Source organism: Impatiens glandulifera, chromosome 7 (assembly GCF_907164915.1).
Source record: "Impatiens glandulifera chromosome 7, dImpGla2.1, whole genome shotgun sequence".
In the NCBI taxonomy this organism is placed as follows: Eukaryota; Viridiplantae; Streptophyta; class Magnoliopsida; order Ericales; family Balsaminaceae; genus Impatiens; species Impatiens glandulifera.
The window spans coordinates 42,262,452-42,276,785 of NC_061868.1; the positions used below are offsets into that span (position 1 = coordinate 42,262,452).

At 30.3% G+C, this 14,334-nt stretch overlaps 1 protein-coding gene across 1 annotated transcript; it reads left to right on the plus strand.

Annotated features, from left to right (window-relative positions):
• The first annotated feature begins 424 nt into the window (after positions 1–424).
• LOC124909946 (aspartic proteinase CDR1-like) lies at positions 425–1,555 on the plus strand. The gene has a single exon (XM_047450573.1). It carries the CDS (start codon positions 425–427, stop codon positions 1,553–1,555), a length of 1,131 nt encoding a protein of 376 aa, XP_047306529.1.
• The last annotated feature ends 12,779 nt before the right edge of the window (positions 1,556–14,334 follow it).

The following is a 14,334-nucleotide window of genomic DNA, read 5'->3' on the forward strand; positions in this document are numbered from 1 at the left end:
ATAAACTTAAACTGTTCAAATTTGTTAAGAATAACAAAATTTTAAATATAAAATAATAAAATTAATAATATTACAAATAAATTAATGTTCCAAATGATCTCATTTATAAGTTAAATATAATTTAAAATTAATATAAATATTACTGTAATATTTAGTAAATCAAATTTTATTTTAACCTTAATTCTACCTTCTATAAATTTAAATTTGAAAGATATTTTCTTAATTCAATATATCATCTCTACATTAAAAAATGACCATCATATCTTTATACCATAAAATAATCCTAATCTTTTATTTCATATTCCAAATTTCAAATTCTCATAGTACAAAAACTTCAAAACCGATAGTTTTTACTACTAATCTCATCCATCGAGATTCACTAAAATTGACATCGTACAATGGACATGTCAACGGAACTTACCTTATGGAAAGAACCATTAGTCGTTCTAGTTCTCGCTTGTCTCATTTGAAATCCATCATGAAACTCCACGACAACCATTCGGCGGAAACTACTAGCATGGAAACGACAATGGTGGCTTCTCCTGGTTTATCGTACCTCATGGAGGTTTACGTCGGCACACCGCCAGTCAAACAAATGATGTACGCGGACATGGGGTCCAGCGTGTCATGGATTCAGTGCCTTCCATGTGAGAATTGTTTCCATCAAGCTCTACCCATATTTAATCCTTATGCGTCAGCATCATCTCAAATATTGCTAGATTCTGAGCATGAGTGTATGTTATTAGAAGACAAACGTGATTTAACTAAATCAAATGGAGTATGTAACTATGCTTTCGGTGGCAATTCATATACCCGTGGGGTACTATATAAGGAAACTTATACACTTGGGCCCACTTCCATCACTCACGTTGCTCTAGGGTGCGGGCATAACAATGTAGGACAATTTGAGCAACAGTGCACCGGTATAATTGGGCTTGCAGATAGTCCTCTCTCATTCATTGGTCAGACTGATGCTTTTCTTCATGGAAGGTTTACATACTGCCTAGTATCTGATCAATTCGGTTCAAACCCAGATGCAAGGACTAGTAAGATTAGCTTTGGACATAGTCCGGAAGGGACTATTTCCACCTTGTTGTGGAAGATGCAAAACAAACCAAACTATTATATCATATTGAAATCAATCATCATTGGAGATACAGTAATTCCAATGGGAGGACTATCCGCTAACTTCATGTTGGACACAGGCTCTACTCTAAGCTATTTGCCCACCAAAGCGTATGAAATATTGGTGTATGCATTAATAAAAAGGATTGGTAAAAGACCATTATATGTTGGTAATGAACTTTGCTATAAAATTAACACCAGTATCCCTATAATTACCCTCCAATTTGATAATGGCCCTGAATTAGTTTTGTCAAAGAAGAACACTTTTATTAAATACGACGAAAATAAGGTGTGTCTGGCAATAAAACCAGATGATGTTTTATCCATATTGGGGAACCGAGCACAAATAGACTTCTCAATTGGAATTGATATTCACCGTCGGATGGTCTCTTTTGATCCAACTGATTGTTCAACCCATGTAATGCCATAGTCTCATAGAAGAGAGACTCCAATAATAAGATTAATTTTTTTTTTTTTTATTTGTTTAGGGATCGCTCTCCTATTACAATCTATTTTAATAATATATTAAATAAGAGCTTTTATTTTATTTTTATTTTTCAGCACTTTCTATCATCTACACCCACAAATTAACTTAATGTTTTTTTTTTATTATTGAGAATAAAGTCGTGTTTTTTAATATGTGATGTGAATTGACTTTGTGATTAGACTTTTATATATTTGTTGGATGGACAACTATTTACTTAGATTATCTTTTAGTTTTATGTTTTCAAACAGAATATCCAAATTAATATAAATAAAAAAGGAGACAATTTTTTTAAATGTATGAATTTGGCCTAAACTTTATGAAGGATTATTTAGAATTTGTTTAAAGAATTGAGATTCATCGAAAAATGCAATCGAAAAGAAGTTATATTGTCTTTTCTAATTAATATATTCAATAGGTATATATGTAAATGTAAATATCAAGATAAATAAGAAAATTGATGAGTGTTCAAAAAGATCAATAAGTTCATCGACCGTTTTGATTGGTTTTAGAAGAGATTTTTTTATCGCCGTAATAATAACGTGGTATAGTAAACACATTTGTGGACCGCGATTACTGAACGTTCAACTGTTCATTTCGAATCAAATAGTCCAAAAAAAATCGAAATATAGACCAATACTCATCTCAACCGAAATCACAGTTTCTATCAAATTTTATATTTAATTATATATAAAAATAATAGTCTAAAATAATAATATATAACTAATATTATTTTAAATTAAACTCTTAAATTTAAAATAAATTCTTAATTTTATAAATTTACAAGGGTCAACAATTTTATAAGAACTTTTAACTTTCAAATTAAAAAAAAAATGTATAATTAAAAAGTAAATTAGTGGTTAAATAAAGAATGTATGATTAAAAAAGGAAGACAAATATTTGTTTACATATATACGAAGTAAACAAATATAATTGTTTATAGATAAGATTTAAATTTAATTTAATTTAATTTAGGTTCATATTTTATTTTTATTTTTAATTATTATGAAATAATAATTTAATAATACTAATTATTTTAATAAGTTATTTATTTAATTTTATTTAATATTTATAAATATTGTTTTAAAATTATTTAAATCACTTCTTAATAATGCTGAAATAGTTCAGCAAATCTATAAATCCAAATTGATGAGAGTTAATTAGACCTCTTTTATTATTATTATAGTAATTCATTTTATTATCGTAATTTTTTATTCATTGCTTTTCATACCAATATTGATGGTATCTGTAATATATAATAATATATAATAATATAGAATAATATTAAAATTTAATTATATTTTAATTTTTATAACTTTAATTTTTTAATTAAATTAACATCGGGGTTAGAAAATAAAATAAATTTTTATTTAATTTTTAATTCATTACTTATATAATAGAAATAGAAAGAAATATTGTTTTGTTTAATATTTGATCATTACTCATTTTTTGTTTGATTAATGAGTTTCTATTATTTTCTAATTTCTAATTATTAATTTATTTATTTTTGTGTTGAAAGATTGTTGTTGTTAAAGGAATAAGTCACTTTTATATTCAACCATTGGGACTAAACAATTTTTAAAAAAATTAATAATTAATGTTAATATAAGAAAATATATAGAAGAAGAAATATAAATTTAAAATAATTAATGATAAATGATCATATATACATTAAAATAATTAATAAATACTATATATGAATAATAAGAATTTTTATTAAAAAAATAGAAGTATAGAGTGATTAATTAATGAAAAAGAAGGAAATAAAAAATATATTAATAATTAATTAATAAATATATAAATAAAAAATAAATAATTATGTTAGTAAATAGAAGTTAAATAAGTTTATTTTTGATAGAAGATATAAATGATCATTACTACTAGTATATACGTTTAAATGAGTTAATTGTACAAGTACATGCGTCTAAATCTATGTGATTTTTTTCCAATTTTAAATGTATGTATTGGGATTAAATTTTATGAATTTTATTTAGAATTTAGTTTAATATTTATGTTAGGATCGGGGACGCCCTTGGAGGACCGGGGTGTTTCCGGTTTCTGGAAGGGTGGCCGCTTACAACAATACAACACACACTGATTGGTGATAGTCCGGTTAGAGACTAAAACCGCTCTTAACACTACACAGATTGTCACAGACTCTTGAACCGAGTTCAAGTGCGGAAATGTCTGTTTCAATCTGAAGCAACGAATACGATTCGGATGAAGTTTATGAGGAGTCGGTTTAAGGAGGAGTATGTATAGACCGGTTTTGATTATTGGAGTAGGATTATATTTTGGTTAATGTATTTTGGTTTTGGAGTAAATAAACGGGAAATAAATAAAAGACACGAGACAAGATTTTTTATGGATGTTCGGAGCAAACCCTCCTACGTCACCCCTTCTTCTCAGGTTATGAGAAGGATCTCCACTAACTTTTATAGTTACAACAACACTGCCGGTCGAGACCAACTTCGCTACTCGCCGGTTACACCAACTCACACTTTGATGTAATACAATAACTCAAAACAACACAATATCGAAAGCTTCCGGTTTTAGACACACCGATTTTGGAATATAAGAGTTTATCTCTCTAACTTATTGTTTTTCTTAAAAAGATGTGATTGATATTTTTCGCTTTATAATTCGATACTTCTTCCTTGCCTTCTATTTATATGAAAAGTATGACAACGGTCATATTTTCTCTCTCCCGGAGATTGGCCGTTGGAAACCGGTAATGATCAAGAGGCTTGCACGCCTTCCCTCTTGGACAGATCAATTTGGACACATGGCAGACATGCGCTTAGCCGGTTTGCATGTTGGACACATGGCAGACATGCACTTAACTGGTTTGCATGTTGGACACATGAAAGCTCTTAGCCGGCCGCCTGCCTGACAGCTACCTGCTGCCTAGAGATTGCTTCTGGATTTGGACAAGCATGCCTGACAGCTACCTGCTAGAGATTGCTTCTGGATTTGGACAAGCATGCCTGACAGCTACCTGCTGCCTGGAGATTGCTTCTGGATTTGGACAAGCATGCCTGACAGCTACCTGCTGCCTAGAGATTGCTTCTGGATTTGGATTACTCATTTAATAACCGGAGCTTGACAACATTTAATCAACCCGAACATACAACATTTAATCAACCGGAACATACAGCATTTAATCAACCGGAACATTTATGACTGAGCGGCTCATTTAATAACCGGAACATTTATGACTGAAGCGGCTGCATTAAGTGTCGGTTGACCAATCCGGTTTGACTGAACTTTACTGACCGGTTCCGGACTCCTTGACTGAACTCCGGTTGACCAACCGGCTGACTGAGCTTCTTGGACGAACCGGTTGCTTTTTACTACAAACCGAAGTCAAACAACCGCGATATTTCCAACAAAATGGATTTTGCTCAATTTCCCTGAAATAGCCAAACTTTAAATATTATTTGCAACCAGTGGGATTTGATCCCTGGTCACCTGTGTGACAGGCAGAGACGTTTACCACTACACTACAACAGCTTCTTGTTATATTTAAACCAATTAATATACTTGATATAACTTAGCGGTTTAACATATATATTTGAACTTAGTTTTATCTATTCATTAAATTTTTCATAAGTTAATAACAATTATTTTCTATCAATTTCTCCCTTTTTGATTATTTAGAATAAATATTCAAAAATCGTAATGTGTGGCCGGTTTAAAATTAATCTACTTAATTTTTCTATCAATTTCTCCCTTTTTGATTATTTAGAATAAATATTCAAAACTTATAATGTGTGGCCGGTTTTTAAAATTAATCTACTTAATTTTTCTATCAATTTCTCCCTTTTTGCTTATTTAGAATAAATATTCAAAACTTGTAATGTGTGGCCGGTTTTTTAAAAAGCTTATATTTGTTTGACCGGTTTTAAAGAGCTTACATTTGTTTGGCCGGTTTTTGGAACTTACATTTGTTTGGCCGGTTTTAAAGAACTTACATTTGTTTGGCCGGTTTTAAAGAACTTACACTTGTTTGACCGGTTTTAAAGAACTTACATTTGTTTGGCCGGTTTTAAAGAACTTACATTTGTTTGGCCGGTTTTAAAGAACTTACACTTGTTTGGCCGGTTTTTGGAAAAACGGTTTGGTTTAAGGAGATTTTTTTTTTAAACAAATTTTCTTCAAATTTTGTAATCTAACAATCCTAAAATATTTCTAAGGGAAGAAAACTTAGACTCGAGAAGTGGCTTTGTGAGGATGTTAGCCACTTCATTCTTGTTCCCTTCAAATGATGTGTTCGTCAGCAGCCGGCTGTCCGGATGCCATGATATCTCTTCCAAGCTTCTGTCTTGATTTACCTGCATTTATAGACAATAAAGAATCTGGTCCCCATTTTTCTTTGGGTCCGTGACTTATTAGTCCCTTGGGAATCCAGACTTTAATAAGTCGGATAACTTTCCCGGTTATGGTTCTAATTTCTTTTTCGGTGCTTGGCTTGACATCTCTATGTCTTAAGAGTGCCTTATTTTGTGGTGACTTTTGATTAATTTTATGTGGGTGTGTATCGGTTTGTTTACCTACTGGCCAGTTGGCTTTCCTTCTCTCAGGATGAAGCCATTTTTCCGAGTCGGTTGGACTTACATATTTTATTTCTTTTTCCGGTTTTAGATCACATTCTTCCTCATTTTCGGTTGATGAACTCTTGACAAATCTTATGAAAGGAAGATTGTCTTTTGTGAGTTTCATCCCATTGGAATGCTTGTGAGTGGCGAATTTGTTATAACCAATACCAAATTTACATTTGGGATGTCTTTGGTAATTAGACATCTGGCTTACCGCTTCACTAGATCTCTTCCAAGAAGCCGTGACATATTTAATTCTATCATTTTCTTCGGTTAACGATTGGACTGTCTCCTTGAGCTTCTCATTCTCTAAGGACAGTCCAACCGGTTCGTAAGTCTCGGTTCCGCTTGGCTCACCAGCGGTACCACTTGACTTTCCGGTTTCATATTTTGTTTGGGTCGGTATTAAAACAGACAATTTTTTGAACTCATCGACCATGTCATTGAGTGCAATAACTAAGTCTTCTTTAGTAAATTCTTCAGAAGAGAAATCAAATACTTTAGATTCTTTCTCCGCCATGAAGCATGCATCAACTTTATCATCGCCGTCGCTGGATGATGAGTCGTTCGAATCGCTATCGGCCCATTTGCTATTGATTTCATAAGCTATCAGAGCCTTATGATCTTTCCGGTTCTCCTTTATTTGGTCGCTACCCTCACACAGTTGGATCAAGTTCTCCCAAATTTCTTTAGCAGAAGAGCACAACTTGATCTTACTAAACATGTTTTGTCCAACGACTTGAACAAAATGTTTTTGGCAACATTATCCAAGTTATTCATCTTCTTATCTTCCGCCGTCCATTTGTATCTTGGCTTATCAATCTTTATCGGACCATCGGTAATAACATACCACATGTCGTCGTCTTGTGAGGCCAAATACACTTCCATCCGTATCTTCCAATCAACATATTCATCGATGCAGAACATGGGGGGCTCGTTGATGAAAAAAATTATGATATTCGGTTGCTTGAGTGTTAAGAACCTCGCTCTGATACCACTTGTTAGGATCGGGGACGCCCTTGGAGGACCGGGGTGTTTCCGGTTTCTGGAAGGGTGGCCGCTTACAACAATACAACACACACTGATTGGTGATAGTCCGGTTAGAGACTAAAACCGCTCTTAACACTACACAGATTGTCACAGACTCTTGAACCGAGTTCAAGTGCAGAAATGTCTGTTTCAATCTGAAGCAACGAATACGATTCGGATGAAGTTTATGAGGAGTCGGTTTAAGGAGGAGTATGTATAGATCGGTTTTGATTATTGGAGTATGATTATATTTTGGTTAATGTATTTTGGTTTTGGAGTAAATAAACGGGAAATAAATAAAAGACACGAGACAAGATTTTTTATGGATGTTCGGAGCAAACCCTCCTACGTCACCCCTTTTTCTCAGGTTATGAGAAGGATCTCCACTAACTTTTATAGTTACAACAACACTGCCGGTCGAGCCCAACTTCGCTACTCGCCGGTTACACCAACTCACACTTTGATGTAATACAACAACTCAACACAACACAATATAGAAAGCTTCCGGTTTTAGACACACCGATTTTGGAATATAAGAGTTTATCTCTCTAACTTATTGTTTTTCTTAAAAAGATGTGATTGATATTTTTCGCTTTATAATTCGATACTTCTTCCTTGCCTTCTATTTATATGAAAAGTATGACAACGGTCATATTTTCTCTCTCCCGGAGATTGGCCGTTGGAAACCGGTAATGATCAAGAGGCTTGCACGCCTTCCCTCTTGGACAGATCAATTTGGACACATGGCAGACATGCGCTTAGCCGGTTTGCATGTTGGACACATGACAGACATGCACTTAACCGGTTTGCATGTTGGACACATGGAAGCTCTTAGCCGGCCGCCTGCCTGACAGCTACCTGCTGCCTAGAGATTGCTTTTGGATTTGGACAAGCATGCCTGACAGCTACCTGCTAGAGATTGCTTCTGGATTTGGACAAGCATGCCTGACAGCTAGCTGATCGGAGCTTGACAGCATTTAATCAACCGAAACATACAACATTTAATCAACCGGAACATTTATGACTGAGCGGCTCATTTAATAACCGGAACATTTATGACTGAGCGGCTCATTTAATAACCGGAACATTTATGACTGAAGCGGCTGCATTAAGTGTCGGTTGACCAATCCGGTTTGACTGAACTTTACTAACCGGTTCCGGACTCCTTGACCGAACTCCGGTTGACCAACCGGCTGACTGAGCTTCTTGGACGAACCGGTTGCTTTTTACTACAAACCGAAGTCAAACAACCGCGATATTTCCAACCGAATGGATTTTGCTCAATTTCCAGGCACACAGAGGCGTTTACCACTACACTACAACAGCTTCTTGTTATATTTAAACCAATTAATATACTTGATATAACTTAGCGGTTTAACATATATATTTGAACTTAGTTTTATCTATTCATTAAACTTTTCATAAGTTATAACAATTATTTTCTATCAATCTCTCCCTTTTTGATTATTTAGAATAAATATTAAAAAATCGTAATGTGTGGCCGGTTTAAAATTAATCTACTTAATTTTTTTATCAATTTAGTTTAAAGAATTGAGATGAAAAATTATTTTTAGAACTTAAGAATTTCTCATGTTCTTATGATTTTAATTGGTCATTGGAGTCTTCTTCTCAAATCATTTGTATATCATTTGAATGACTAGTATTTAGTATGTTATTGTTAATATTAGAATATTAAATTTTTAGTATTAATTTAAGGAAATTAAATATTTATTCATGAAATTCTTAAGCTGTATAACATTATTTCTTCTTATTCTTATACTTACTCATAGTTATCTAAAATAATTTTCGTGAAGAAATTTAAAACAATAAAAACAGATGAAGAACCTTTCACATTTTTGTGATTTTTTTTGTTAATGTTTAAATGGTAATATAATAGTTACACGTGATTTTGTTGTAATTCATAACTCATTATTAATATGACTCAAAGCTTTCTTTGTTTCTCTCAAAAAAATTTCTATTTAAAAATATATTAGGCATTAACTTTTTTAAGGTATTTAGAAAAATTGATTGACCATTTAAGTAATTCGTGTAAGTAGGCAAAAAGATACACGCGATTTGGTTGTAATTCCCAACTCATGATTGATATGATTCAAAGCTTTCTTTGTTCCTCTCAAACAAAGTTCTATTTAAAAAATATATTGGGCATTAACTTTTATAAGGTATTTAAAAAAATTGATTGATCATTTAAGTAATTTATGTAAGTAGGCAAAAACATCTTTCCAGCCAATTGGTTACTGTCACATTTTGGTGAATTTTTTTTTTGTTACGGTTTAAATGGTAATAATATAGTCATTCTTAACTCAGGATTGAGTCATATCAAAGTTTTCAGTGTATCTCTCGAAAATGTCTATTTTAAAATATATTGTGTATAAACTTTTTTAGGGTATTTATACAAATTGATTGATCGTTTTGTCTAATTCATGTAAGAAGGCCTAAAACATCTGTTCAACCAAATTCTTTAGTTAATGTCACATTTTTTATGATTTTTTTTTATTATAGTTTAAATGGTAATATAATAATTATTTGTGATTTTGTTGTCATTCTCAATTCGGAACTTTCTTTGTATCTCTCAGAAATATCTATCTAATAATATATATATTAGGCATAAATTTTTATAGGGTATTTAGATAAATTGATTGATCGTTTAAATAATTCATGTGGTTTACCATCACATATTTTGAAACTTTTTTTGTAATGGTTTTAATGGTAATATAATAAAATAGTTAGTTTAAATAAATTTGTTGTATTTTTGTTCTCTATATTAGTATTCCTAACTTGGTGACTGGCTCAAAAATAATGTCAAAAAATCTGCATACTATAAAACTTTTAGTATAATTGGACGTTTGAATAGCAACATTTTGAAAGTAGCGCGATTTTCAGCATTTCGCTGTTATTATTCCATTGACAAAAACTAAAAAAAAAAAATTCAAAGAGCATCATGGTTATATGAACAATCAGGCTATACACTCTTGATCCAAGAGCATCTAAAAAAATGCTGAAAATTGAAACTAAAATTTAAGAGACTACTGTTTGATTGATAACAATTCTAGGAGATGGATATTAGAAAACAAAATATTAACAAATGATTCTTGAAAAAAAATTCAGCAACTTAAAACATAAAATTTTTAAGACAGAGATGTCAATAGCCATTCAAGTTGCACTTCTTTAAAACGTGATTTAAGAGTATTGAATATGAGAAAATCACTCTTACTTTTGATTTCAAATCGCTCTAAGTTTCGTTGTTTTTGTACTTTAACTTTTATTCTCATTCGGCTTGTTTTTTTTTTCTGAAGTTTGAATCTTACACTTTTAGAATCTTTTTATTTAACGACGTTATGTCATTTTAAAAAAAACAAAGAAAATAAACTTTTAAACCAAGAATCAGGTGATTTTACTCGAACTTATCAAATTACTCAATTTTCAATTGGTATGAAATCCAATCAATTTAGTCTCTCTTGTGAGTTTGTGACATGATTACTTCTTAGCAATTAGTATATATATTTTTACATTTAACCTAATTACTAAAATAACAGTCTAACACAAACTAACATACTAATTACTGACATGACATTCTATAGGCTAACAGTTAACCAAATAACTAGTTAAGAAATTCACAAATCAATCCGAGTAATGACCCTCAAAAACTGACTCGTATATCAAAATGATACGTGAGAGGCTGTGTAGAAAATGGTACTGATTGGACTGAAGAGTGAACAACAGAAGAAGACGGATGAACTTCAGACGACAACAATATGAGTGACGACAACAATATGAGTGTTCAAGATCAATAAGTTCATCGACCACTTTCATTGATTTTCTGTAAGAGATTTTTTTGTATCGTCGTAATAATAACGTAGTGGGATTAACTTTCGATTTGGATTAAATTCGGATTAAGTTTAATACGGATTTGATTTGAATAATCTAATTAATTTAAAATTATTGAATAATTTTAAGTTGACATTTACAAATATATAAATATTTTTAGTATGGATTGTTCAAACTATATTCAATCCAATCCATATTCTATCCGTATTATTTAGTAAAATTATTTGGATTACGGATTGAATAAATTTAATTTGAATTTAATACGGATCGGACAAACCGGATTATTTTACCCGTTTTTTCACCTTAAAAGAGACACTTATGAAGCAATGGAAAGAAAATGAACAGGATAAAATGTACATGATCTCTATTTTCTGAAATTCAAGAAATGATCAAATCTGAATGAAATTCTAAAAAATGGGCATACATATATTGGATTCAGCTGCATGAAGTTAGAAAGATGGTGTGAAGATTTGAACTTATTAAGAAAACCTAAGGAAACAACTCAAATATGGTTCAAACTTTAGAATATTCCTACACACATGTATAACTTAAAATCTTTTAGCAGGTTTATTTGGTAGACCATTATATATGGACCCAATTACCAAAGGAGGAGAACATATTTTCTTTGCTAGAATTAACATTGATGTGCATTCTCGAAGCACATTGCCAGATAAAATGACAGTGGTTGACAAGAAAGAAAAATTTACTATCATGGAAATCACTTATGAGTGGAGGCCACACAGGTTTTCATTCTGTAATATTTTCCAACATGCCAACATGAAATGTGTGCTCAAGCTAAGGAAGAAGATAAAAAAAAGTAGGTAAATAAAATAGAGGAGTCTAACATCATAGAGAAAAATATGGAGGAAGAGTATGAAGTTGAAGCCAATGAGTACTCTAAAAGGAAGAGAAGAATGTGATTAAAGAAAAGAGGGTAAAGAAACTCTGATTAAGAAGAGGATAAATATTGTACTAAAAAGAGTTTAAGAAAGAAGGAGGAAGTTGATTCTCAAACAAGTCAAGTTGTAGTAGAAGAAAATACTCAGACTAATCAAGCTGAAACAGAGGATATCAAGACTGATGTAGAGGATACCAAAGCTGACCTGAAGAAAACAAATGCAAAAATCCTGAAATTCAAGTAGATGACAACAAATATAAGAACTCCTGAAAAAGAACTATTTCTATTAGATTAGCACTGGTTCGTACAAAGAAAGATTACACAATGGGAATAAACAAGCTTCATCATCTTCTTCAATTCAATCTTCTTGCATCGCAAGAGGAAGGGGAAGAGGGAAAAGACTTTATAACGCAACAAGTTTATATGGAAGTAAACACCCTAATTGGGGTAGTTATGAACTTATGATCTATTTTTTATTGTATTCTTTTTGTTTGTAATCTCTGTTATTTGTTTTTACCAATGTTACTAATAAGTTTCTTTAGAATCTTTTAATTGTCATCATTTAATCATAATTAGGTTGGTCTAGATTTGATTTTTAATCCTTCAATTTTTGAGATTTTTAATAAATAGTATTAACTATTCTCTAAAAAAAATCTAAATGTTTTTTTCCATTTATTATATGAAGCTCGAACTTTAAATTGCACCATTTATATTTTTAATTCAATTAAATATATAACATTTAATAATTATTTAACAAAAATATATTATGTTAAAGTATGTAAAAAAAATGTTTATTAGAAAAACAAAATTCAGATAATTAAATTTAATGTCCTGACTTTAAACTGAAAAAATTAAATTAGAGCACAACCATTGTTTATTTAATCCGTCTAAAAAAGAATAAATTTATAAGATTATTTGTTCAAATTTGTTAAGAATAAAAAAAGATTAATTTAAAACAATAAAAGTACTAATAGTACAAATAAATTAATACTCCAATTGATCTAATTTATAAGTAAAATCTAATTTGAAATTAACATAAATATTACTCTAATATTTAGTATATCAGATTTTACTTTAATTTTAATTTCAACCTCAGTAAATTTCAAAGATATATTTTCTATTTTTAATTTAATATATCACCTCTACATAAAAAATTATCAATATTTCTTTATACCATGCAATCATTCTAGTCTTTTATTTCAGGTTTTAAATTTCAAATTTTTATTATACAACGACTTCAAAATCGATAGTTTTTTCTACTGATCTCATCCACCGAAATTCATAAAAATTGACATTGTATAACAAATATGTTAACGAAACTGATCTTTTGGCAAGAACCATCATTCGTTCTAGTTTTCTCTTGTCTCGTTTAAAATCCATCATGAAACTCCCCAACAACCATGCGGCGAAAAACTTCTAAAAATATTATTAAAACTATTTTAACGGTTTTCTAAAAAAAATGATATTGACCATCTAACACACAAATTAAAGTGATTGGAGTTCTTCTCCTAGAAACTCGGTTTTAACCCGCTCCAAGCCTGCCAGCCCCACGACCCGCTAGCCAAATCAACTCGTTGAATCCAAAAGGCCTCATGAGCATATTGGCCTTTTGGGTTTTTTAAATAAAGAATGTATAAGTATATTTGTTGTATTAAAATAAATAAAATTTAAATAAAATTTTAAAAAAGTAAAAATATAAAAAAAAATAAAGGAAAAAATAAAAAGAGAACAAATAAAAAATAATGTAAAATCTATAAAATATAATATATATATATATATATATATATATAATTAGTAAAAATAATTAATAATTATATTTTGAAGAAAAAAAGTAAATAATAATGATATAAATAAATTACTTATTTAATAGATAAAATAATAGTTATTACGTAAGAAATGATAAGTTATGAATATCAATGTTGTTTTTAAATTAAAATGTTGATTATTTTTAAAAAGTAAAATTAAAAATTTTAAAAATATAATTAATAATATGTAATGATAATGGTTAATAAAGATTTACATTTACAAGTAGTAAATTTATTTTACAAGTTTTTCACACATGTTTATGTCAATAATAAGTTTAAATATTTTTAATTAATAATTTCTATTTTATTTATAAACAAAATCATGATAATAAAAGTAATCATAATTCATTTTAAGATATGTACAATATATTTGAAACACTTTAAGATCATGTACAATCTATTAGTTAATTGTCAAAATCTTTACGATTACTTTATCTGGTTGCATTATACAAAATACTTTTAATATAAAAAAAGGTTTACAACACAAAAATATATTCATACACTGCTATTATGATAAGAGTTATTGCAACTACAAAATCCGCGAAAACA

Excerpts from the sequence above, each read along its gene's own strand:
- LOC124909946 (XM_047450573.1), top strand. The coding sequence starts at position 425 with ATGGAAAGAACCATTAGTCGTTCTAGTTCTCGCTTGTCTCATTTGAAA.